The 26,817-nt window shown below is 49.7% G+C and overlaps 1 protein-coding gene across 3 annotated transcripts; it reads left to right on the top strand.

Moving 5' to 3' along the window:
- Positions 1 to 347: 347 nt before the first annotated feature.
- On the top strand, positions 348 to 4,034 carry HLX (H2.0 like homeobox). 3 transcript variants are annotated; one of them, XM_085219197.1, is made up of 4 exons: positions 348 to 1,304; positions 1,592 to 1,771; positions 2,163 to 2,347; positions 3,176 to 4,034. In XM_085219197.1, the coding sequence occupies exons 1-4, from the start codon at positions 725 to 727 to the stop codon at positions 3,494 to 3,496; spliced, it is 1,266 nt and encodes a 421-aa protein (XP_085075323.1). In that variant the 5' UTR covers positions 348 to 724; the 3' UTR covers positions 3,497 to 4,034. The 3 variants fall into 3 exon arrangements, with proteins under 3 accessions (XP_085075323.1, XP_085075322.1, XP_085075324.1); XM_085219196.1 differs by having other exon boundaries at positions 349 to 1,304; positions 3,158 to 4,034; XM_085219198.1 differs by lacking the exon at positions 1,592 to 1,771 and having other exon boundaries at positions 349 to 1,304; positions 3,158 to 4,034.
- Positions 4,035 to 26,817: the final 22,783 nt, after the last annotated feature.

The raw sequence follows: 26,817 nt of genomic DNA, 5'->3' as shown, positions 1-26,817 counted from the left end.
GGAGTGCCCCCTGAAGTTCTACACACGGAGACGCCACGAAGGCGCGCAGCCCCGGCCTCCCTCAGACGCACGTTGCGCACATGGCTGTGGGCAACGAGTCACGGAGCGGCCCGGCCTCGTGTCATTCTGAGGCTGCGGCTGTCGCCGGTCACGACTGTCCCGCCCGGGTTATTGAGGGTGAGAGCGCGGGGCACACCTTGCGGGCCCCAGCACGGCCCAGCACAGCTCAGCACGGCCCGGCGCGCCCCATCCCGGCCCGGCAACGCGGGGCGTGTCGGCGGGCGGTGCGTCCCGGCCCCGCGGAGCGCGGATTGGGCGCGGGCGGGCGGGGGGCGGTGGGAGCGAGGGCTGCGGCGGGGCCGGGAGCCGCTGCCAGAGAAAGTTTGGGGAGGGAGGGGTGCATTTTTTCCCCGGCGCGAGGAAGGGGGTTTGTTTTGTTTTCTTTGCGCCGCTGCTCTCCCGCGCTGGCCGCTCGCTCTCTGCCTCTCGCTGCGAGTTTTGGGGACTTCTTCCTTTTTTTTTTTTTTTTCCCCCCTATTTTTTTTTCCCCCCTTTAATTTTTTTTTCCTATTTTACTTTATTTTTCCCTGCCCCTTCGGCAAGCGCTGCCCCGCAGCCGCTCCCACCATCCTTCCCCATGCCCGCGGGCCGGCGGGCAGCCCCGCACCGCGCTCCCGGCAGCTGAGCCGCTCCCCGGGCGCGCAGCCCGGCCGCCGCCGGCAGGATGTACACGGCCGGCCTGGCTCCCTTCTACGCCTCCAACTTCAGCCTCTGGTCAGCGGCGTATTGCTCGGCGGCGGGGCCGGCGGCCGGCGGCTGCTTCCCGCTGGAGGCGGCCAAGAAGCCGTCCTTCTGCATCGCCGACATCCTGCACGCCGGCGGAGAGGCGGCGGCCGGACCCGCCGACGCAGCGCCCGGGCTGCCAGCGGCCGCCGCAGCCGCGCTCGGCTCCATCCTCCCCGGTGGCCCCTTCCACGCCGCCGCCTCCCCGCTGCGGCCGACGCCCGTCGTGGCCCCCGACGCCCCCTCCGGGGCCGCCGCCGCCGCCGCGTTCCCTCCTCGCCTCTCGCCGCTCTCCGCCGCCTTCCACCCCCCGCACCACCACCGCGCCCCGCAGCACCGCAACCCCGCGGCGGCGGCGGCGGCGGCACCGGGCGGAGGAGGGGGAACCCCGGCGCGGGGACCCGGGGGCCACACGGGCGGCTCGGCGCCGGCGCCCGCCAGCAAGGACCTGAAATTCGGAATCGACCGCATTTTGTCGGCGGAGTTTGACCCCAAAGTGAAGGAAGGCAACACGCTGAGAGGTAGAGAAATCGCCGCGTCCGCTTTGCGTGCTCGGCGCTGGGTTGTTTTCCCCGTCCCCGCGGCTTTACACCGAGAAAAGCGGGGAACGAGGGCTCTCCCGCACCCCGGGCGGCGGCACCCCCTTGGAAATAGCGATAGCCTCCATGTAGCGAAGCCGAGGCGGGCAGGGCCGCGGCCTCCCCCCGCAGCCCGAAGGAGGGAGCGCACGGCGGGGCCGCGGGGCTCCGTTCGCTCCGTCGGGGCCCGATCGCGCCGTAACCGCGCTCTCCTTGTTCTGTGCTCGCAGATCTCACCTCGCTATTAAGTACCAGCCGCCAGGCCGGGGTTCACCTCCCCGCCTTGCAGCCGTCCGCCGGCCAGTTCTTCGCGTCTCTAGAGCCCATTAACGAGGCCTCTGCCCTTCTGGGGCCCCTAAACACGGCCCCAAGGAGCTCAGTTCAGCACCAGTTTCAGGACACTTTTCCAGGTACATCTCGCTCCCCCCGTGGCACCGGGCCCGCAGGGACTCGCGTTTGTAAACGCTGGAGATGGTTACTATTTTTTTTTATAATGATATAATGATGATTTGATTTTTTTTTTCGCGAGGCTCGGGTTTGGGACGCCCCATGGGGGGAGGACGAGCGCTTCAGGGCCCGATCCAGCTTCGCCCCGTCCCGTAGCGAAAGCCCGGAGAGATGGGGTGGGGGGGAGCGGGAAACGCTCGGGGCAGCCCCCCGACGGCAGCGGGAGACCCCCGATGGCAGCCAGGCCGCTCTGCGCCGGGCTACGGGCTGTGGGCTGGTGGCTGTGGGCTGCGGGCTCCGTCCCTGCGTGAACCCTAACGGGGCCGCCCCGTGTCCGTCCGTCTGTCCCCACAGGGCCGTACGCGGTGCTGACCAAGGACACGCTGCCTCAGACCTACAAGAGAAAGCGCTCGTGGTCCAGGGCCGTTTTTTCCAACCTGCAGAGAAAAGGGTTGGAGAAGCGCTTCGAAATCCAGAAGTATGTCACCAAGCCGGACCGCAAGCAGCTGGCCGCGATGCTGGGGCTCACGGACGCCCAGGTATGGGGTGAGGGCTCCCTGCTGCGCTTGGGGAGGGGGGGGGGGGGGGGATGTCGAGGGCGGAGAGGGAACCGGAGAGCGTTTTCCCTTCGCTTCTCCTTTGCGGCCCCGCACGTTTTGCCGAGCCGAGCATCGGGATGCACTTAGCTCCGAGGAAGAGTAGTATCTTTAATGCTCCTTCCCCGTTCTTTCTTTTTTATTTCCCCTCTAAATCTCTTCCTCCTCGCGTTGTGAAATTCCTGAGTGAAGGGAAGTGAAAGCTCTGCCTCAAACGGAGCCATTAAGTGCCGCTCAGCGATGATTCCGCTGTTGAGGGCCCGCGGAGTTGTATAACTCTGCGGTTTGTTGAGCAAGGGCCTGAGTTTCCAGGAAGAAGGAGGAGAAGGAGAGGAAAAGAACAAAAACAAAACCCCAAAACACCAGTAACAAAAACCCACAACAAAACACAAAGCAAACAAACAAACGAAACAAAAGGAAAACTCTTGAGAAAAAAAAAAAAAAGTAATTCAAACTCGGGAGCGGTTATTAAAACACACAAACAGTAATGAAAAAGAAAGCTATAAATAATAAGAAAATCACCTTCGTGATATGAAGGAGGGGACAGAGGAGGATGGGGATGAGGGTGAGGATGGGGATGAGGATGAGCATGGGGATGGGGATGAGGATGAAGATGAGGATGAGGATGAAGATGAGGAAGATGAGGGCGGCCCGCCATGCCTCCCCGCGCTGCCCCACTCCCGCGGCGCTGCGCGGTTTTTGCGCGGGTGTTGCGCGGTCCCGTGAGCCCCTCTGAGGGCGGCGCGGCCGCAGGTGAAAGTGTGGTTCCAGAACCGCCGGATGAAGTGGCGGCACTCCAAGGAGGCCCAGGCCCAGAAGGACAAGGAGCCGCCGCCCGAGCCCGAGCCAGCGGCCCCCAGGGCCGTCCCGCCGCCCGCCGCCGCGGGGGAGCCCGAACGCAGCCCCAGCCGCTCCGACGGCGACGGCGACAGCGACAGCAGCGACCCCGACTCGCTCGACATGGCCCCCAGCGACACGGAAAGGACTGAGAGCGCCGAGCAGAGCCAGCCCCAAGCCGGGAGCTGCAGGCCTTCCGCCAGCCCCGGCCTCCCCTCCCCGCCGCCCGCCGCAGCCAGCCCCGAGGGGCTATAGACGAGGCGGCCCCGACGCCGCCGGAGCTCCGCGCCGACTGAACTCCTCCTCCCCGCCGCGGGCCGGCAGCGCGGCTCGGGCGGGACCCCGCGCACGGCACGGCACGGCTCGGCCCGGAGGGGAGCGGCCGCAGGGCGGGAGCTGCGGCTCCAGGCTGAGGGAGCGCTGCCCCGGACGGAGAGAGAGCGGCCCGGCCGCGGGACAGAGAGCGGGACTTCTCGTTGTTTTTGTTTTGTTTTGTTTTGTTTTGTTTTGTTTTGTTTTGTTTTGTTTCCCCCGAGGTTTGTTTTTTTATTATTATTATTTTTTAATTTTATTCTCCCGCCCCTTTCCTTTCTGGGAAAATCCGAGCGAGGGACTGTGCTCCGAAATAACTCCCCCACCCCCGAACAATTTACAATGTGAAGTATTTTTGCCGACATCCTCCTGGGTTGCGACGTGTTGCTTCGAATAATCCGAGAAATACTGCACTGACAAAGTATAGAAATCTATCTATCTATCTATCTCCTGTAAATAAAATGTTTGCTATGGTTTGTAACCACGTTCGTCTGTTGGCCAGGCTGAAGCCGCGGGGCCGCCCGTCGCCTGCTCCCCGCCTCCAACTCCCCATCTTCGCCTTTTTAAGTTTTTTTCTCTTTCCCCCGCGAGCGAAGGTGATGACAACAACTGGATTTCATTACACAAAATTGCGCTTGGGCAAGAAAGTCGCCAATTCCGTTTGCAGCTCTGACGGCGCGCACCTACGGACATGGATATCTTGGGAGGGCTTTGGGTTTTGGTGCAGGATCGTCCCTACAGACGAACCGCATCTGAGGGTGGGAGGGAGCTGTCTCAGAGGGGGGTTGAGGTGGTAGCGCCCTATGACGTCACGCTGTCGCTGCGTGGCCCGGGGAGCGCGGCATGACGTCACGGACGCAGAGTGCACAGAGGAGACAGTGCTACTTTCGAGTGTCCGTCGGCAAAAATCTTTTCGGGGAAAATTGAGCCAGGGTAAAGAGCGAGCCGGTAGAGCTGCGGTGGGCCAGGAGGGGATGAGAGAGGCAGAAAACAAGGCGCAAAAGAGCGCTCAGAATCACGGCACACAAAGCGATTTTCAACGGCGCCACTGCGCCCGTGGATGCGCGCAGCGCCTGTGGTGCCATTTCCATTGGATCTCTGTGCCTCAGGGAAGGGGTTGTGAATAGGGCGTCCCCGATGGCTTTGCGTGGGGAGAGATGTTCGTCGGGGACAGCTGCGCTTCGTCTCCGGCTTGAGGAAAAGGGCCCCGTGCGATGCCCACATCCAAACAGAAGGGACAAAAATCTCCCCGCATCGCTCCAGTTTTGGGGCCCGCGCACCTGGGGCTGCCGCCGAGAGAATAACCGTGTTCCTCTTCAGAGGAGAAAGGAAGAAATTAAAACATTACAGTCAGCGTGCCCCGATTGTGCGCGCCCTCGGGCAGGTGGACAAAGCCACGTACGTGACGCTGGGGAAAGCGGCGTGGCTGTGCCTGTCCCAAGTGGGAAGGGAGTCCAGTTGCTGGGATAACGGTGCGGGAAGCGTCGGGAGTGCGGCAGCCCGTGAGCCGTCCGTAACGCGATGCTGCACGCATCCGGAGAAAGGTCCCAGCAAGCCCGGGGGGGTCTCTTTTTGTTTGCTTTATTTCTTGCAGCTTTGCCAACAAGAGCGGATTCGGGATGTCGTGGTCGCCTCTGAAGGCGGAGCGCCGAGCATCGCCCCGCGGATCCTGTTCTCCAACGCTCCAACACTCAGGCTCGAGGCGGGTGTCCCCCCAACACCCCTCCGCCACCCACCCCAAATTCGGACCATACAACGCTTAGGACAGGGGTCGGCCGGGAGGGCTCAGTAAGGTCGGGATGTTCTATGATTCTATGACCGATTCTGTGATTTCGGGCCGTGGGGCAGCGCAGGGATGGCTGAGCAGAGGGAACCGAAGAACGACGCGACCGGGGGCGGCTCTGGGCCACCGGACCCCGGGGGTGCAGCTCCTGATGCTCGGCCGCGTTCGACATTCCGAGTCCCTCCGGCTGCGCCTCGAGAACAGCATCGCAGTGAGCGCTCATTCCCCCCCCATTACGATGCGCAACGAGATCCTGTTCTCTCCCCATTTCTTCCCTGAAACCTCTCTCAACTCCGAAAAGGCTTCCAGGAAGCCTCGGAAATGGGAATGGTGGCGTTAACGGGAGGAAAAAAAAAAAAAAGAAAGAAAAAAAAAGAGAGAGAGAAAGAGAGGCAATATTTAAAATAAGCGATTTAAAGGAAGGGCGAGAGGGGTCCCCGCCCGCGGCCCCGGGCCCAGCGGCAGCGAACCCCGCATTCTCCTCCCGCCGCGCTCTTTAGGAAAATATTTGCGTATTATTTTAACATCGGTCTTCGGCTGATGTCTTAAAAAATAATTGTTTTCAGGCCCCGCTCCTCTCGGCATCGCCGCTTCGCGCTCACACGCGGCACTTTGCTTCAGCCCGCGCCTCGGGACTGCCTGGCGTCGGCGAGACAAACTGCGAGCCCCAAATGTCAGTTCCTGCCGCAGCCCCGCTGCAAAACCGCCCCCTCCTCACGGCTGCGGGGCGCTCATCGGGAATAATGGCTGTTTACACAAAACCTTTATTCACTTTCTTAAATAAACAGCAGCGAACTCAAATAAAGCGAACCCTCGGCTATAACTCAGGCGCGGCGCTGGCTGTGCGCATTCCCGACTGCGGACCCGGAGAGCCTCCGAGGGGAGAAATCTGAGGGCTCCTGTCACAGCCCACCTCCACCGACTCGACATCCGCGCGGACCTCGGCCCGAGCTTTCCTTTTCCTCTTCCCTTATCTTATTTTATCTTCCCCTTTTCCCAGACGAAGAGGAGATACTTCCCCTTCCACCTTCACCCCAGTCCCTTTGCAGAGGTGGGAGCCCTGAGACGGCTGTGGGGGTCCCCTGAGTCCCCCGTGCGCTGCCCTCCTCTCCATTGCTCCCCGCTCCCTCGGCCCAGGCCCTAATGAGCTCCATTAAGAGCGTTATTGATGTGGAGGTTCGCTGTGAGGTCCCGGCTGGAGGGGAGCGCAGCTCTGCTCGGCAGATACGGCCGCTCTGATCCGCGCCACCTGGCTGAAACCAGAGAGCCGCCACTTCATTAATGGGTTTAGCCTTTGCTAATTGGTGTCTTTAGGAGCCTTGCCAAAATCTGCTCCGCGATCTTTGGAGGCAGTTTTTGTTTTTCCTTCTGCCGGTGACATTCGTTGGCGGCGATTAGAGCCGGTACCGCTCCCGCAGCCGAGCTACGAGCCCCGACGGGGCGGGCTGTGCTCCGGCCTCGGCGCTCTCCCGGCAGCCGGACACCAAACGCGGACAGAACCGGCAACCGGGCTGGCGAACCCCCTCCACCCGCCGGCGGAGCAGGTGGCGGGGCCGGGCGTGGGCCGAGAGAGGGGTGCCGGGTCCCGGCGGAGCCTCCGCGGTGATGCCAGCCCGAGCGGTGCCCGGAGCCGTGCCCGGAGCCGCGCCGCTCCGCAACCGCCGCAGCCTGGAGCCGCCGGCGCCGCGGCCCGGAGCTCCCGTTCGCTGCCCGCCCTCGGGGTCACCTTCGTCCCCGGCCCTGCGGCCCTGCCCGGGTTTTCCGGGATTCAAAGGGCCGCAGTTAATGAAATCCGCTCGCCGCAAATCACAGAGCGCTGCCGTACGCTATAATCAAATTTCTGCTTGCCTTAAAAAACCGGGCCACCCTCCTCCACCTCCAGCCTCCGGGCAAACCCCAAATCAAGGGTTTCAGCCATCGCCGCTCCCACTCCCAGGGCCGTCGCTCCCGGCCCGCGCTGCCCGTAGCGGCTCTCGGCGGCCAGAACCGAGGGGCTGCCCGGGATGGGACGGGCACCGCGGGGAGGTTACCCGGAGTGGGGATGGGGGTGATAGGGGTGGTGGGTTGGGAGTGATGCGGGGCTGATACAGGGGATGGTGGAGGGGATGATCGGACTGATGGTAAGAGTGTGGTGGGATGGGGTGAAAGTGATGGATGTGTGATGGAATGAGAATCGTGCGGGGATGGTATGGCAGTGAGTCTGAGCATGGTAGGATGGGGATGATGGTTTGGGGGTGGAGGGATGGGAGTGGTGAAGAATGGGATGAGGATAAGTGGGATGGGGGTCATGAGGTGGACGTGATGGGATGGCAGAGGGAATGATGGGATGGGGCTGATGGGGCTGACGGGATGAGAGTGGTGGGATGGGGGTGGAAGTTATGGGATGGGAAGAGGTGAGGGGATGGAGATTACGGAATTAAGGTGATGGTTTGGGGATGAAGGGATGGAGATGGCAGAGAGTGTAATTGGGAAGATCGGAGAGTGGTGGGATGGGGGTTGTGGGATGGAGGTCATGAGGTGAGGATGATGGGATGGAATGGTGGAGGAGGTGATGGGATAGGGGTGATGAGATGGGAATGGGAAGCAGGGGTGGCTCATCTCCCCCCACCCTGGCCGCAGCAGATATTTGTGTGCACACCCTTCGCCATAAATCCCTCCATCTATAATCATTATCCACACGGAAACTTTTGCCCCCTGCAGCCCCCAGGACTTTCTCCCGTCCGCCACTCCCCCCCCCCTCAACTCCCCTCCAGTTAGCGGTGATGATTTTAAAAGCATGCGATGATCTAAGCCCTAATCCTAATATTATGCATCATCCGGACAGGATAACCGCGCCGCCTTGTCAGCCGCCGCCTCGTTACAGGACCCATTTGCCGCATCGCGGAGTCATCGCGGCGCTGACGGATGGGCCGGGACCCCCGCACCCCCCGCCCGGCACTGGGAGGAATGCGGCGGGCGGAGCCCCGCGCCCGGCCCGCTCTCCGCCGGCGGCGATTTACGGTCTGTGTACGTTTGCTGGCTCCAGATATCGGCAGCGTAATGGATGGCTCTATTTTATGAATCCGAGCCTCGGATCCGAGGCGATCGGGAGTCCCTTCCTTGTATGGTACACTCCTGTCTCAGCCCTAAGCCGCCCCGCAGGCAATAAACCTCCTCGCGAAATGCGCCGGGAGATAACGGTCGACTTTATTGATTGCGAGAAAACGCTGGATACCAAATAAAGGGCTTTTATGAGAATCCCTGCGAAGAGCCTTTTCTCCGCGGCCATTAGCGCGATATTGACGCTTTACTGCGCGTAAACTGTGAACTCGTTCGGCCCTCAAACCTCGGAGCGGGCGGGGAGCGGAGCTCGGAGGTGCTGCCCGCGGGGAGCGGCCGTGCCCAGAGTTCCCGCACCTCCCTGGGGCACGGAGACAGAGAGGGGGCACCGCGGGACCCCCCCCGGGATGCTCGGGAATCGACAAAGCCCCGCCTGCAGGAGGGATGCGCAGGGTAGCTGCTGCCAAAGGCACCGAGTCCGGAGCTGGTCGGCTTTGAAACGGCCGAGACTCATTACGATTATTATTAAATTGTTTATTTTCTAATTTCTTTTAATTTTGCCTTCAAATGATTTTTTTTGAATTTTGTTTTTATTCCATTTTCTCCAATTTGCATTCTATTTTGATTCCGTTTTCGTACATTTCGGGCTCAACACGTTGAGCACGCTCCCCTCGCACACTGCTCCACGCTTTCATTCCCATTCGATCCATCCCCAGGCGGCCAGCTCGGAGGTCCCGAGCACGTTATTTCCCTCCCACCGCCTTTCCACCGGCCTTCGAGAGTGGATTTTTAGTTATTTGTTGTTTCGTTCTGTTTGCCCTGCTTTGCAGAGGTAACTGTAATACCACTCAGTGGCTGCGAGTTGTATCACGTTTTCCTGGAAAGCCATAAAACTGTCTCATTCCCCGATGCTCCTTGATTAACTTATGAGCATAAAGGAAATGCTTGAATAGTGTTCCCTCTGCGGTTTTCCTTCGGCGAGGGGAAGCTGAGGGAAGATGCTAATATTGTCATCTTATTTTACAATTTATACCTTCTGCCCAAACAGCGTGCACACAGCCTAAGGCACAGCGGGGTTCATCTTCTTAAATGCAGCCCATATATTTCAGCGCCTGGAGAGCTGCACAAGCAAATAATTCAGCCTGCTGTTACAAGGCTGGCTCCCATTGAAACGAAAAGGGTGATTCGGAGTCGCTCAGAAGAGGTCCAGCTAATGGGATGCGTGCAGAGTCCCATGCACCAGTCCCAAATACCATCCCCACCCCGTACACCATTCCCACACACAAGCGCCATGCTCCAGCCCCTCTGCTCGCCCCATGCAGGCTCCCCCAGCACTAACAACCTTCACATGGTGCCTTGGCTCTTCCAAGCAAGAGCCATGTGCTCGCACTTAACTTTATCTCCAGTACATGTGGATCTCTACGCATATGTATGTGCTGGAAACACATGGCCAGCCTTTTTTTTTTAATTAACTCTTTTTGTGTGTGTGTGTGTGTGTGTGTGTGTGTGTGAAGCTGCAGCTGTTGAAGTTTTGTGGGGAATATTATTTAGCTCGTTAGCAAAAGTTGTAGGTAAGAACCAATCTCCAGCAAAAAGAGCACAGACACTGCTCCTCGTAGAACACTGGAAGGGTTGCTAGATGTACTTTGGCTCATAAATGAATAGCTGATTTATTCTTTAATCAGGACAAAACCATTAAGGTTTGCTCAGCCCTGGTCTATGGGAAAATAACTTCTTTGATGGAGCTCCCTCCCCAGACTCCCAGAAGCTCTCTTTGCTGCAGGGGCAGCACTCTTTCCTGCCTTCGGGTGGAGGGGACAGTTGGACCTCCAGAGAAACGCAGCTCTCTAGCATCTTGAATTTCACTTTGCATCCTTCCCCTACCTGCTCAGCTAATTCTTCTTTGCATTCGGGACCTGTCTAAATCCTCCCAGAGAAAACTATGGAATAATGAGAGCGGTGCATCATCATTTATCAGCTCTTTCTTCCTTGCTGGTGGCCAATATTGCAGCTCTGAAGGAAATAGCCATGTGAAGGGGGGGCTGAAAGAATGGTATGGAAAGAAATTCAATCTGAGGAATGAGAGGAATGGATAAAAAAAAAAGGCTGTGCTGATGACTTTTTCATTGCATGGATTTCCTGCTGGAGCAGCAGTTAGTGATGCTGGCTCCGTGTGTTTACTCAGCGTGTTTTACTGCAGCACTCCGGCTGCTCAGGTCTGGCCCAGGGACAGGCAAGGGGACAGAAAGAGCTCTGCAGCCCGTCTCCTGCCCGGTGTCACACTGACAAATTTACAGGGTGCTGGTTTAGGGTCTCCCATGCCTCACTGGGTGCAGATCGGAGAACCCTCCACTGGGACAGAACTGGCAGCATGTGGATGGGGAATCATCATGATAGACATCCATCCATGAATTTTTGAGTTAGAGTGAGCTGGGGGCTCCCTGTGCTGGCAGTGGCCGTGCTGCTGAAGCTGTGAGCCCTGCCTGTGCTCATTAAATGCCCATGGACTGCTCCACACAACGCTCAGTGCCAGACTCCAACATAGCCCAGAAACTGCTCCACCATCTCAGACCAGGCCCTGCTCCACCATTTTAGTCCAAGCCCTGTTCTGCCATCTTAGCCCAGGCCCCGCACCACCATCTTATTCCAAGGCCTGGTCCACCATCTTAGGCTAGGCCTTGCTTCACCATCTCAGATCTGGGCTGGTGATGGGCTGCAGCACCATGTAATTGGTAGAAGCAGAAACAGCAAAAAAGGGAAAAGCAATAGCACTGAGCCCACTGGGAGAAAAGGTTGCGTTGGCTTAATCAATTTTTAACTTGTTTTTTTTTTTTTTTTAAGGTTGGCAGTATAGATTATTTTAAAGGCAATTTACACAAGACCCAGTAGGTTGCATGTAGGAGATTCCTTGAATGACACTGTGTAAAAGGCTGGTGTGGAATAGTAATCAGAAAAATGAGGTGAAGAGAGCCTCCATTCGTCCCTGTAGGAAAGAAAGGCCAAGTTGACATTTTTCACCCATAGTTATCTTTTTATTTTGTTATTTAAAGCAGCTTCCTAAAATATTCTTTGAGGTATCTTGTTACACGTTTTCTGGAGCAATTATTTAATCTGCTATTGCACTGGAATGTGGAATTATTTTCAGCTCTGGTTCTCCTAAGCTTGTACCTAGTGTAGCAAAAGCTTTTGCCTCGGTGCTGACCAGCTGTGTGCAACAACAGGCTCCTGGGGCTTGGTGCTCAGCGCTACTCAGTGACAATTATGGGGCTGTTCTGCTAAAAGGCACAAAGCATCTGCAGGAAACAAATACTTCTAGGATCTATTATTATTATTTTCAGATTTGTTTTATCCCTTGAAATGTGAAGATCTATCTGATATGCCTAAGAGGATAGTGGACGTTGATTGAAGGCAACAACCTCACCTTCATATTCCTCAGTGTTAGCTGAGAAAGGTAGGGATGGTAAAGTGACATGCACTCACTTTTCATTGCAAGTTTTAGGACAAATTTTCTCTTACCACCTGGGAACATAGCTTAAAAATAATATATATTTCATGCTTTTTTTTGTTTGTTTGTTTGTTTTGTTCTGTTTTCGGATTGGGTTTCATAGAATATCATAGAATCATAGAATCATAGAATCAAAGAATCATAGAATGTTTTGGTTTGGAAGAGACCTTGAAGCCCATCCAGCCCCAACCCCCAGTGGTGGTCAGGGCTGCCCTCCCATCAGCTCAGGCTGCCCAGGGCCCCATCCAGCCTGGCCTTGAGTGCCTCCAGGGATGGGGCACCACAACTTCTCTGGGCAGATGTGTCAGGGCCTCACTGCTCTCTGAGTGAAAAGTTTTCCCCTGATTTCTAATCTAAATCTCCCCTTTTTTAGTTTAAAACCTTTCCCCCTTGTCCTATTACTATCTGCCCATGCTAAGACTTGTTATCCCTCCTGTTAATAAGCTCCCCTCAAGTAATGGAAGGTTGAAATGAGGTCTCCCCAGAGCCTTCTCATCTCAGCCAAGCCTCCTTAGCCTGTCTTTCCATGAGAGGTGCTCCAGCCCTTTGATCATCTTTGTGGTCTCCTCTGGACCTACTCCAACAACTCTGCATCTTTTTTGTTCCTGAGGCCTCAGGCCTAGATGCAGTACTCCAGCTAGGACCTCATGAGAACAGAGTGGAGGGGGACAATCACATCCCTCAACCTGCTGCTACCTCTCTTCTGGTGCAGACCAGGATAGAGTTGGATTTCTGGGCTCTAAATGCATGTTGATGGCTTGTGTCAAACTTCTAATCCATCAAGATCCCCAAGTCCTTCTTTGCAGGGCTACTCTCATGGAGTTCATCTCCCAGTCAATATACATACCTAGTATTGCCCCAACCCAAATATACCACCTTACACTTGGCCTTGTCACCTGGTATCATTTTCTCCTAACTTTGATTTCTGAATTGAGCTATTGATGTTATCATATGAGAGCTTGTCTCATCCTGCTCACAGAGATTCCCTGCTCCAAGATGGCAGGAAAACCTTGGCACACTGAGCACATCCCAGCCAAAAGCCACCTGGTGAAACAGTGGAGATCATTCAATTTCTTACCTGTGCACAGCGAGATGGGCTGTGTGAGAAGATTCCAAATCAGGTGGCTGTTGAAATCTCAACGGAAGATCACACTCCGCTTCTATGCCTCTGAAATACGAAGTATTCATTAAAAGTGATAGACTTGAAGCCAAGACAAACAATATCATAGCTAAACTTGAACACTTGCAAATACTGATCTTGTGATGACAGATTCATTTTTCCAGCTCTGGCAAATTTGCTTCTACTTTAGACCTGCTGGAAATTACCCTACTAGTGTTTATAAAGCTGTCCTGCTGCTAAGTGTTCTGTGTAGGATGCTCTATTCAAATGAAGGGAAGACCTCCTGGCTATCAGCAAGGTGGATCTATGTAAGTAGCTTTGGGTTTTGTCTTTTGCTAACAAAAATACTTCAGACCTCTCTTGCTAGCCTGCAGCTCTTTATTTTAACACCTGCTGTCATCTGCTAGCGTCAAGAGATGGAAGATGGGAGATGGAGGTCATAGCCTTGGCTGATTTAGGTGGGTGTGAAGAGCCTGCTTCAAAAAAGGAGGGTCTTTAGCTGTCTGGATCTGGTGCAGAGAGGCTTCCAGGCTCGGCCAAGAGGATGTAATGATGAATGTGATGAACACGATGAACATCAGCATACCCAAAAGGTAAGGTATTGAGTAGAAGAAAACCACAACTCAGTGTTTTCAAAGGGTACAGACAAACAGACAGGGAGCCCTAGGAGGGATGGTGGTTGGAGGAGAAGAGAACAGCATGCTTAGATGTGAAACATCCCATAGAGACAAAATGCAATGTGAGAGAGAAGGTTCTGGCCAGCTCTGTAGGCCCAGGGCAGCCACGAAGCTGAGAGCAGACCAGCAAGGTAGCTTATCTCAAGGCTACCAATAATGTGGATAGGTGTTAGAAGTTCTGGACTTCCACCTTCTGCATCTGAAAACCTGTTAGATACCTTTGGTAGGAGAAAGTGCTTATTTTTTTCTATGTACGCCAGCTGCTGGAGGCCCAAATATGCTCTGCTCTCACTTGGAAACAGTTCCCCCAGTGCCAGGTCCAATCAACATTTGGTTGCTCACTGTAGTAAGAAATAACCATCCTCTTCACTGCTCACCCACCACAAAACCCCACTGCTGCTGTTGTTACGCTCTCTCTGAGAGCCTTCCAGCAACATGGTGCAATTAATATTAAGCAAAAATTTACTGCAGTTTTATCAGGTGGTAATTTTCCCCCACATCTCTCACCCAGATTTGTCTTGCTGCTCCTTTTCCCTGATCATCTGCGTCACGCTGAGCTTTCTGTTAAAAATTGACACTGGAAATAAAACAGCGGCTTTTTTACTTAGCCACCCTCAGCGTAAAAAAGCCCAACAATCCAAATAACCAACCAAAACCCCAAACAAAAACAGATGTTTAAAGCAACAGAAAGTGGAGAAGGAATACTCTTTCCTTCTCTGAATGTCATGGTATATTTTATCTGTGTATATGTGAGTACTTGAGAAGGACAAAGTCATTTTCATTGGGAGAGAATTTTTAATTCCCTTACTGAAAACTGACAAACTCCCTTCAAAAACCTGCTGGCTGCCTTTGGCCATGGGGCGATGGGCATGTGGCCAAGATGCTCAAGACCCCCAGCCTCTGTGCTCACCCCCACGTGCAAACTACTTTGTTTTTTCCAACCAGTGCATTCTCAGCCCTGTTTACCACCAGTGGGACAGCTGCACTGAGATGGAGGGGTTGGGGTTGATGCTGGAGGAAAGGGCTGGGGCAGGGGCTGGGATTTGAGAGAGACACCTGGTGTTCATACCCTTCTCCCAGCACTGCCAGATGCCCCAGAGCTCTGAACCTCAGTTTTCTTTCATTAGGTGTAGTGGGAGAAAAGGGATATTTAAGTACCAGGGAAGACTGGACTCAGGATGCGGGTATGGTTTAAATTAAGGTGTGATTTTAAACTAATAAAAGTAAACCTTACCAAAAGGCTTGGATGTGTACTTACTTCAGTTTAAATTTGGGTCATTTAGGTTGCTCTTAAATCATACAATACACAAAACTGTATATTGACTCACTTTTAAACTAAAATAAAAATATCCAGACAGTGCTTTGCACAGCTGTTCAACAACTGTTAAATACATAAATAACCATCACATACTAAAATACTGTGTTGATATGAGCCATATAAACAGAAGAGAGCAGAAATACAGTAGTCTTTTTAACCTGATCTAATTTTGTGTCTAGACAAACTTTACTCAGCATCAGTCTGCCTTGATGCTGCTCACCTATATGCAGAGAGAACAAACAACATGTTGGTGGGGCTGGTGCGTTCCAGCTTCCCAGAGCTATTCTTTTTCTTCAAGGCCTGATGCTTCCGAGATGAATGGCAGAAGTGTTTCCAAGGCTGATGCTGGGATTGCACAACAAAGATGTCACCATGAGCTGAGGGACTGAGTTGGCAGCTTGTGGTATTTCTGGTACCACCAACACCACATATCTTCTCATAGCCCATGCGTGCTTTGAGGGTGAAGGTGACAAAGAGATGGAGGAAGGGTACATGGCTTTCCATTTGATCTGTATTTTGCAGTGCAAAGAAATAGGTCTTCTGACAGTGCCTTGTTTACCCGTTGCTATGAAAATCACTGTGTGCCCTAGTTGTAGCAGCATTAATATATATTTCTTTTTCAGTAAGTGATTATGTTTTATGACCAGTTTAGACTTATATGGAGGTGCAGTAATGTGCTATAAAACTCTACCCTGTGAGCTGTATACAGGACATATCAAGTAGTCTAAAGTGATTACATTAATAAGCAGGGAGCCAATCCTTCTTACAGTTCCACGTTAAAGCAGATGAGCTCACCGCTCCCCAGGAAGACATTAAATCACATTTGTGTGGAAGGTGGAGGGACCCGCTATGCGACTACTGTTTCAAGAAAATATAATGCAGACCCAGACCTAGATCCAAGCACAAAAAAGAGCTGGTGGGCCCCTCCAGCTTTCTGGCAATCTGTGTGCTACCGAAGAGGAAGAAACAGCTGCTCTGGCTATCAGTGGGAAGGATGACAGCAGAGGGAACCTGGCCCCATGGAGGGCTCCGGGTCCCCACACTGCAGCCCAGGGCTGGGAAGGGCACTGCTGTCCCCGCATGAACGCATCCCTGCGCAGGGCTGAGTGCTCCTGGGCACGAGGGACGAGCTGGCCGCTGTACAATAAATAAATGGGCTGAGGTTTACAGTTCAAGCAAGCTATGAGGAGCCACCACAAATCAGCCTGTCATGTTGCCACCAACTTTGCAATCAATCTCATGTAAAGGGCTTAGGCTCTGACTCCTTCCCTGGGTTTGCTTATTTTTGTGGGCTAACTGGCTGCAAAGGAGTCGCTAGTGGATGACTGGGCTCAGACCTTTCTGTTTTAAAAGGAGCAAAGCACTCTTATGCTTTAGCAGGGGAGCCTACTTGAAAAAAAGGGATCAGGAGAAAAGCAAACAAAAGCCAACTGGCTCTGTGCTAATGGTTTGAGTCTGGTCAGAAAGACTCATTGGAAAGTGGAGATGGGGGATGAGGTGACCAGCCTGAGTTGCCACACTATAATGAATAAAACATTGGCATGCACCCTTTGCGTGCTGCACAATTAATCCCCATCACACTGTTAGAATGAACTTTTGGATCCCATCATGGTTACCTCCTCTCGCAGCCTCAGCCCCAAGTCCTGCTGCCGCTGAGGATGTGCTCATGCAGGAAGTCTAGTTCACCCCTCTGACAGCTTGAGCTCAGGAACAGAGCATCCACATCCAGAGAAAATGGTCTCATGGCTTCTGGTGGGATCCACCAAAACCTCCATCCAGGAACACTACCACCTCTTTAGCTTCTACCTTTGCTGCTGTTCTGAACTGGGCTAATGTTTTCTATGTTTTTTCCACAATGACACCCAAATGTTTTTTCCTGACCTGCTAGATGAATGGCTGTTTCATTTAGTGCATCATCATTAGTTTCACCCCTTTCTACCAGATGGATTATTTTGCCTCTGCCTTCACCAAAAGGCATTTGCCATCTGCTGATTCACTCACAATGTTTTTTTTTTTACAACATCGATGTTGTAATATTACTTATAACAACAATAATAGTTATATGCTTCTCTCCCATCTTGTGTTCTTCATTGGATCTTGAAGTGCTCAAAAGCCCAATTTGCTCTCAATCCCGTAAAAAAACCCATTGTGACCGATGTTATCCACTGTATAGGAACAGTTGAGTCATGGCCTGAACCACTGATTGATCACCTGAGGCAAGGTCTGAGTCAGCTATGAGAGCACAGGTGAAGGCAATTCAACTGTGTAATCAGAAGGGGTGGAGCTGGATGCACCTCTCTTAGACCCCATTTAAGGGCTGACTGCCACTAGGGAAGGACCTCTGGTTGGAGATCCCTCTTTTGTGGAGAATTTCATCATGAGCCTAAATCTTCAGATATGGGTGAGTATTCCTTCTCTGTTTGTTCCTTTGTTATCTCACTGCACTACTCTTTCCACTTGTACTTTGTTGACTATGGGTCCACCAATGTGTCTCTCCTATTTCAGCCTTCCTGTTTCAGACTGTACCTCCTAGGTCTTCATCGTTTTAGGGATGAAACACTCCTATGCAAAAGTAACATTTTTAGTTGTTTTTTTTCTTTGGAAGCAGATTTCTGCCCACTGAGTTCCACTCTGTTTGTATATTCTTAATTGTCTCTAATTCTTCTTTTCAGCCGTAACTCTTTTGTGTTGCGTGTAGATCAGTTTTCTGTGTGGCCAACCCTACTCTGCAATGCATGCTCCTAGCTATGCTCCAGGGTGCTTAAGTTACAGAGCAGCCAAATCACCTGTGTTTGCTTAGACTCATATTTACTGCAGATGACTTTCGGGGAATCTACCCACATTGTAGTAGGTGTAGCCTTCACACTGATGAGATCAGAAACAGGTGCTTAAAAAAAACAGCTTTCAAACTGCTTTTCCAAGGCAGCTAAGCAGAATTTCTACTCTTTCTTTCCCTAATCTTCTTACCTCTCAGCAGCTGCGGAGCTCCAATGAGGTAAACACAATTTCTCACACACCTGAAGCCTTTCAGTTGTCTATTAAGTACTAACACAGCTTTCCTACTCAGAGTACTTTAAAAAAAAAAGGCAACAAAGGTGTTAAAGCAGCTGGAGAGCCCAAGTTAGCCAAGGTAAGGTTGTGTGTGTATGTGTAGAACAGTGCAAAAAGTGAAGTGAATGAGAGAAGTGATACAAAGGGATTTTCCTTCTCTGTCAATAAATTTACCACAATAATTACTTCCTTCAACATGTTTGTTGCTAATGGACCTGTATGCAGAACTACTTGCAACATAATACTTTTTGTGATTGGCGTTCCTCTTTTTGTTGGCAGAATATCTATGAACAGGCAAAGCATCTTCAGTTTTCTGATTTGAAGGTGACTCTTCAGCTTACTATTGAGCTAAACATATGCATACTGTTTGATATAAGTAGGTGCTCACAGGGTCTTAATACATGGAATGGCTCTAGGGGAATGGGAAGTTGAGATGGACAATGCCTTTGCAAGGAGTAGTATATGTCTGGAGAAAACTTTGCTAAACGAGAGAAAGGCAGTTGCTGGGAGAGTGCATGTTCTGAGGTGAATTTTACTTAAAAAGGTTTATTTGCAGGTGTAGTTCTGAAAATGACCTCTCTCAGCAATATTATTCACTCTTTATCAGGAGTGTAATGATAGGACCATGTTTAATGGCTTTAAACTAAAAGAGGGTAAATTTAGATTAGATACGAGGAAGAAATCCTTCACTCAGAGGGCAGTGAAACACTGACACGGGTTGCTCAGAGAAGCTGTATGTTCCCCATCCCTGGGAGTACTCAAGACCAGGTTGGATGGGGCCCTGGAGAGCTTCAGCTGATGGGGGCAGCCCTGTCCACAGCTGGGGGTTGGGCTGGGTGGGCTTCAAAGTCCTTTCCAATCCAAGACACTCTGTGACTGCATGACTATGGTCAGCGGGGGCGTGCTTCCAAGGAGAGAGGTGAAATAAGTGGAAAAAAGATCTGAAATGCAAATGTCATTGAACATATGAAACTGCATTGGAGTGAATATTTTCAGAACACTTTGTTTACCCAATGCTTGCAGCTTAACTTTGCTATTGCAGCAATAAAGAAAACAGAAACTTCCCACAGGAACAGGAAAAGCTTCTGTTACTTGCTATGTTGCAAGCTCATTAAAAAAGAGAAACTCCTTCACCCTTCTCTATTAGAAAACAAAAGCATAGGCAATGCAACAGCTTACTGTGATTGCCAAGGAAAGCAGGACCAAGGTGTTGGCCCAAGCTGGAGGCAGGGTCATCCTATCTATATATATATATATATATATATATATATATATATATTTTTTTTTACTAGAGGATATTCTTGGACGGTATTACAGCCATAGAGCAGGGATCTGGTGCTTGTTATTGCAGATGGTACTGAGGTGAAGATGAATACCAGACACATTAGGCTTAACAGGATGGGTTTTAACAACTTGAACATGTTGATGAAAACAGAAAAGCTAATAAATCAGCCTCCAAGCACCAGACTTAAAAAGGCAGTCTTTGGGATTTTTTTTTAATGTGGGAAGCTTCTGGGGCACAAACAAATACTGCAGATGCATACTTGTTGTGTAAATGCAGCCATATTTGCAATCTGTTTGGGTATTTAGCTGACCTTAAACACTTCTGGGTATAAAACTGAGAATTAAGGCTGACAGAACAGACAGGACCAGGCTGGTCCTGAGAAATGGGTGCTGCACCTCCTGCTGTTAACCTGGCCTGTGTGTGGAAAGGACGTATCTCTTTCAACTTCAGTTCTGGTGCTCCCAACACAAGAAGGACACTAAAATGTTGGAGTAGGTCCAGAGGGTGGCCACAAACATAATCAGATCTGGAACATCTTTCCTATGAGAACAGACTGAGAAAGCTTTGGCTTTTCAGCCTGGAGAGGAGAAGGCTCCAGGGAGACCTGATAACTGCCTTCCAGTGCCTGACGGTGGCCCAAAGGAAAATGAAGAGGGACATTTTTATAAGGGCATACAGTGACAGGATGAAGGGAATGGCTTTAGACTGGAAGAGGGTAGATTTAGATATTAGGAAGAGATTCTTGAGAGTGGTGAGATACTGGTACAGGTTGCCCAGAGGCTGTGAATGCCTTTCCCTGGAGGCATTCAAAGGCCAGGCTGGATGGGGCTGTGAGCAACCTGATCTACAGGGAGGTGACCCTGCCTATAGCAGGGGTTGGAATGAGGTGGTCTTAAAGGTCCTATCCAACACAAACCATTCTATGGTGTGATGAACTCTCTAGCCACCAATTTATGAAGCATGAGAGTATGGCAACTATTAAGCAGTACCATCATTGTACTCGGGCAATAGGATATATCCATAAATTTTATGGTGTATGTGAATCAGCCTAAGGATTGACCTGGGCTTCAATTTTGAGAGGGTTGCAGTAATGTCCAATAAGCTCTAAGAAGTATGTCTGAGGGCAGGGAGCCCACTCAGAAGAAATGAATCCAGTTGTCGGCATCAATATAATTCTTTCTGTGTTTAGTGGTCTTTCCCTAACTTTATGATTCTATGTAGTGATGGGTTGATGGTTGGACTAAATGATCTTAGTGGTCTTTTAATTTCATGATATATGTATGCACCTTTGTCAAACATCCTTTTTCCTATTTTTTAGTATAAAGGGGAGAGAGGAGTTGAAGCAAGTTTAGTTCAAAACTGTGTAGACCTGGCTGAAACTGTGCAAGTTACTTGTGTAAAGATAGTTTTGCTTCTTAAGAAAATATGAGGGAAATTTGAACCACATCTTCCCGTCTTTGCTGCTCTTGCTTCCAAGTTGCTTCTTGCTCCATTACAGTGGTTCTCCATTAAGGTGAGTGATGTTTTCCTGAACTGTGATTTAAGGAGGTATTTTGGAGGAATGCAATAGCTATTTTAATTTCTGGAGCTGTATTTAATAGCTATTTAATTTACTAAAACATAGCTTTGCAGAAAGCTGACTCAGAAATACTCATATACAAACAAAGTAGCATGATAAAAAGAAGGAAAGGAGATGTGAAAAGTAAAGCCTTTCATGCAGTTGCTTGAAAAACTTTTCTTTCCTTGCATTACTGTTGTGCTTGAATTCTTACAAATATCCAGTTTTCCATCCACGAGGAAATGGAAGACACTAGACTGCTAGAAATCATATCTTTGCCATCTAAAACTCAATGATGTTGCTGTGGTTTCAGATTTTCAGGAAAAATGCTTTATAATTAATGACTCCTATGAAATTATGGGTATAGTAATGCCAATAGAAATGCTGAGTAGAAAATAGCAGGTGGGTCCATGAAAACATCAAAGCATTTTGTTGATGAGGGACGGCCAGGTAAACCTTGGTTTCTGCCCTCATCTAGGAGTGAGGTATCCTCCTGACCACAAAAGTAGTCTTCCTCCATGGAAACATGAGGATTTGGAATGACCCACATAAGCATTAAACTCCCATTGTGAATCTGTAACTGACAATACCCTGCAGTGGCACTCCACAGCTACTTCTGCCTCAAGGTATTTTCTATGCAGCATCTGTTCAGCTCACCTGTGTCTTGGCTCACTGGGCAACTCTACTTTCCTTCCCTCAGTGCATCAACCACCTATGGATCCAGCTTTTTTTAGTGTTTTAAAGCTCACTGCAATAGAATCTATCCTTTCACCTAAATTGATCCATTTTCAAAGCACTTGCAGGCTAGCAATAGCATTGAAGGTGATAAATGGTTTTGGGAACTTAAATAAGTATGTGTTGCTTGTCTGTCTCAGCTGAAATTGATACAGTGAAACAAATGGTCTTTCCATTAACTTTCCATGTCTATTGGTATGCAATCCACCTCTAAGCCATGGAGGGAGGAGGAAATATATTGTTTTTTTCCTATATGCTTGCTTTTGAATGTATGAATTCTTGTGAATGCTTGTGGGGAACACTAAAACTATTGATTTTTTTTTTTCAACTGGGCTACCTGAAAATTCTTGGCAGAGGAGCTGGGTTTTTGTGACTTGTATTACAGTGGGTTAATTGCATTCTTCACTGACCAGAAGAAATGCGATGAGCTCTGTGTAGAAAGAACTTAAATGTTAAAAATCTGTAAACAATGCGAAGGAAACCTTCCTCAAGGGCACAACCCACTCACAAATGCAAAGCAAGAAATAGTGACTTACACGGACAGATTGATGGTGGGGAATTCCTTGTTCTGTAGGCACCAAGTCTCTACTCTCTCTAAGGAAATTGTTATCAGTGTAGTTACACTGAAACAGTTGTCATTGCCTTCCAGTACAAAGTCTTATATAGATAATTTGCAGTGTCTTAAAGCACCATCTGAACTAGAGCTTATTAATTACGATGTGTTTTATCATTATAGATGCTTTTCCACAAAGGAACACCAGGGTTTAACATTTGCATATGTTTGTGCAGACCATTGGACAACTTGGCACAGCCATGTACATAGATGGGCAGCCACTGCATACTCTGTTATGGCTGAATTAAATGAATACTGTCCTCAAATTATAACAGTTAAGCTCCAAATCTGAGCTGTCTTTAAACTACTCGACAGCCTTCCTTTAATCTGTACTCCATGGTATTTTCAACAAGAAGTGTTATCCTATTTTGCAGAGGTCAAGTAAATCGGCTTTAAGCTCATGGAAAGGTAAACAGGCTGATGCCTGTGTAACTTTTCTGAGTTTATGAGATTCTGGCAGTGGGAACACAAAGAACCATCATAAATCCTACCTCACACAAGCACCTCATTCCTGGGGTAGAGTGAGTATGTGGGATGTTCCTCTACTGCTCAATGCAGTTTCTCTTAAGACTATAATTAGGAAATATTAAATCAGCAGCAGTGTAAGCTCCAGTAGCAGCCTCTCTTATGCCAGATCTTTTTCCACTACAGTTCTGAAAAAAAAATCACTGTGTTTTGGGAGAGAGAAGATGGATCAGGAGACATCTTCCGCCACGCTGGATGGTGCCATTTTGACACTACATAAACAGAATTTTTAGTTCCAGATGAAAAATAACTCGGGGATTACATCCTGTGTTTTACATCCAGCTCCTTTGAGCTTTTCTATTATTATTTTAATGTTTGTGAAAGTCTGTCAGAAATCTTTCAGTGCATTCATAGATCTATATATATGCATATGTATATAATGTGTTTGTGTATATATATATTTATACATAAAAGAAGTCCATTGTTAATACATGTCATTCTATAAATGACTAGACTGTGCAAGGGTATAAATGTCTTTTAAAGACCTTTTCAGCAAAAGGGCTTAAATTATTGGCTCTCATTTTTGGAGTCCTGGCTTTAATGAGATCTGGCTGGTGATCAACAGAGATGCCTTAAAAGCAATGACTAGACGAACACTTCATGAAGCAACACAAGCTTGCTTTACAAACAACGGCTGTTAATGAGGAGAAAGGGGGTTCAACTGCAGCTGATGCAGATGTTTTTCTTACCACACCCCCTGAGGGTGGTCTGAATGTGATCATTTTTACCAACAGGATAGCAGGAGGACATGGAGCTCAATGCTGCTTGGGCTCCTTTGCTTATTGTAGTTCTCCAGTTCTTTTATGGCTGTAAGTCATAGAATCATAGATCTCTTAAGTCCTGGGCAGCTTGGAGTGTGTGTGTATGGGGGGGGAAATGGGTACATCTATTTCATGTCTGATTTGGTTTTCCCATCCTTATGTTCTCTGAAGATAAATACAGGGAGATTTCAATTCAGTTAACAGTGGTATTACAGTAAAATGCTCCCAGAAGTTGGAGTGGGGGGTGGGGATGATGTTATTTTAAAGGGTCTACATTTATATTAAGCAAGCTAGCCTGGGGTTTGTCCAAGACGAAGCGAAGAGACCACCGAGTAGTCTCATCAGCAGAGCACTAATTGTGGCCATTTATTATAGTCACTTATCTGATAGTAGCTTCTTTATCTGTGATAGCTTTACAGGGATAAAATCCACCAGGCATTCGCACCAGTATATAAACATGTTACCTTGTGGCAGAGTGTCTGTTACTTACTGTCAACACTTGCCGGCAAAAAAATGCCTATCTCTAGCTTATATGAAGTAATGATGAGTTTAATATGCTCCAGTGAAAGCCACAGGATAAACAAGGCATCACAAGTGTTTGCCTTGTCTGGCCTCTTAAACAAATAAAGGTGACTGAGAAGTACAAACAGCGCTGGGTCGTGGCTTATCAGTGTGAGCACCGCTAATGCTGTGCTTGTAGGATATGGCAGGAAGCACCCAGGGAGCCCTTAGTGAGGGGCATGGGGTGAGGTTCTCCCTGCATGCACCTCCCTACTAGCGTAGAGATGGGGTATAGAAGCCATGCTGATGATGTAGATCTTGTGTGACAAGGAGGACCATGCGGTCCCTCTCTGGGCTTCCAATCTGAGGGAGGAAAGTAGCACCAACTTGTGCTGGCAAGTGAGAAAAATTAAAAATAATTTTAATGGTATTTCTGGATCAACGAGAGCAGACTCATTTAACATGTGATCGCTCATGGGCAAAAATTGAAGATAGATACTTGGATCTGTGGGTAGTGCCTTTGTTAGGGAATCACCCCTATTAAGGAAGGCACTTAAGATCATCCATCCCCTGGCTGACAATAAATAAGCTTGCTTAGCTGCACTGTTGATCTTACGATAAGTGATGGAAATACATCCCATTTGTCATCATGAAATACTGGGGACAAGTGGAGCTAGCTACCTCAGACAGCTGCTTTCCATGTCAAACACTGCATAAAATCACCAGAGAGGGAAAACTTTGTTACAGATTGAACGCTTTGTAGAGGATGTCAATGTAGAGGTTGATCAAAGCCCATTTGATCCTCACAGGCTTAGAATTTACGCAGAAATTGCAACATCTTTTGTAGTTTGTAAAGGCACTTGGCAAGCATAGACATCACTTCTTGACTTTGTGGAAGGGGTTCTGATTCTCAGCTGTATGGATTCAGCTCACTGCATTCTCTGTGCAAATTGCCACGTGCAGAATGTGTTTGCTTGCACCAAATTTGAATTTTAATGCAGAAATGCCCTTCCTGCAACTTTGGCCATCAGGATGGGAACTTCCTGCTTTGTTTGAGTTGGAAAATGTGAGACAATTGCAGCTTCATCATCTTTTGCAGTGAAGAACAGATGGACTTGAAAGCTTTGTCTGCTTTCAGCATGCTTATTTCCAGGGCTGTACACAAACAGCTGGGTTGTTGGGTGACAGCATGGCATCCATTTGGCTCTGGGAGATTATGTCATGGGGAAATCGTTTGAAGGAATAATTTCATTTGGGCTTGCTTTTGCCCTGTAAACAAAATGGCCCAGGACCAGATGAATGGCACCAGCAACACAGCCCACCTGTTGGCCAAACCCTTCTAAAAATAGCTGAATGCAAAGCAGATGTGGGAGTGCTCACAGCTAGGCAGCACTGCCTGGGGCCCTGGGTAGGTTGTCCATCCCATCATGTGCCCATCAGATCTATCTCAAAGATGCTGCTGGTGCTTATTGATTCACAGCTCAAGGAGGTTTGTGTGCAAGAGTTGGGGATAGGAGCTTGGGCTCCCAGCTGCAGTTAAATGCGTTGCGTATCAGTGGAAAATGTGGCCTAGTTTCTCTAGCCAGCTGTTCTGTGGATCCAGCCCCGGATACAACAGTTGAACTAATCTCTTTGCACAGGCAATCAAAACCCAGTGGTTAAAGCTAATTACCAGTGCTGTTGATGGTGCGTGAACCAGAGGAGGGCTGGCTGCTTTTCCCAGAGCTGCACAACTTCTACGTTGCTAGCGGAGTAGAAAATACAAAAACAAGGTATTATTTTTGTCCGTAAATGAAACATATCTGCCTCAAATTTCCTGCAGAAGACAGCAGATCCATTGAGTGAAAGCGTGTCATTTTTTATAGTCACGTCTCTGAGCACAACCACATTTAAGAAAGCCACAAACCTGGATGGCAATATGATTTTACATTTTAAAAAAGATTTAACACGTTACAGCACATTTTCCCTGGGCTATGGAGGAACTGTTTCTTGCTTAGCTGTGAGTCCATAAATTATCAGGTCGGGTTCATGCACTATCGTGTTTCAGGACAGAGCTGTTTTACAAATAATGCAAGGCGGTTTTTCTTCTCCATGGGCAGGTACACAGGGAGAGCCAGCTCATCTGAGCGATAAATATTGCAGGGCAACAACAGAGGGGAGAGTATCTGATTCTGATGGAGTTAAAAATCTGTTACCACTTCAGCGGCTCTTGCTTAATCTCCTGTTTGCAGAGCTGATAACACAACTATAAAGTTCCCTCCTAGCTGAATGCTGGCACAGGCATTTCTCAGAGCAGAAGTGAATTCCAAATACAAATGTCAGGACTGCTATGAATAAAATCTTCTCGCTGCAAATGATAGACATGCAAATAAATGCTGAATCTGATATGTGATGAGAATTGCTCAGGTACAGGGAGTATCTGATAATATCTTTGTAAAAACAACTCTGCAAGGAGAGAAATATGAAATAATAGTTACCATGGTACAGAATCATAGAGTCACGAAGGTTGGAAAAGATCTCCAAGATCATCAGCTTCAACTGTCCACTTATCGCCAGTATTTCCCACTAAACCATATCCCTCTGTACAGCATGTAAATCTTCTTGAACACCTCCAGGGTTGATGACTCCACTACCTTCCTGGGCAGCCTATGCCAGTTCCTTGCCATCTTTTGAAAGAAAAAACTATTTCCTAATATCTTACCTGAATCTCCCTTAGTGCAACTTGGGGCCATTCCCTCTCATCCTATTGCTGGTTACGGGGTTGAAGAGGTTGACCTCCACCGTGCCGCAACC

This window comes from Meleagris gallopavo, chromosome 2 (assembly GCF_905368555.1).
Source record: "Meleagris gallopavo chromosome 2, MGAL_WU_HG_1.1, whole genome shotgun sequence".
Lineage (NCBI taxonomy): Eukaryota > Metazoa > Chordata > Aves > Galliformes > Phasianidae > Meleagris > Meleagris gallopavo.
Note: the sequence above shows the minus strand (reverse complement) of the source record. Positions and strands in the feature narration are given on the sequence as shown.

Coding starts and splice junctions, on each gene's coding strand:
- HLX (XM_085219196.1), top strand. CDS start 725: ATGTACACGGCCGGCCTGGCTCCCTTCTACGCCTCCAACTTCAGCCTC. Junction 1,305..1,591: donor GGAAGGCAACACGCTGAGAG/GTAGAGAAATCG, acceptor CTGTGCTCGCAG/ATCTCACCTCGCTATTAAGT. Junction 2,348..3,157: donor TGGGGCTCACGGACGCCCAG/GTATGGGGTGAG, acceptor GCGCGGCCGCAG/GTGAAAGTGTGGTTCCAGAA.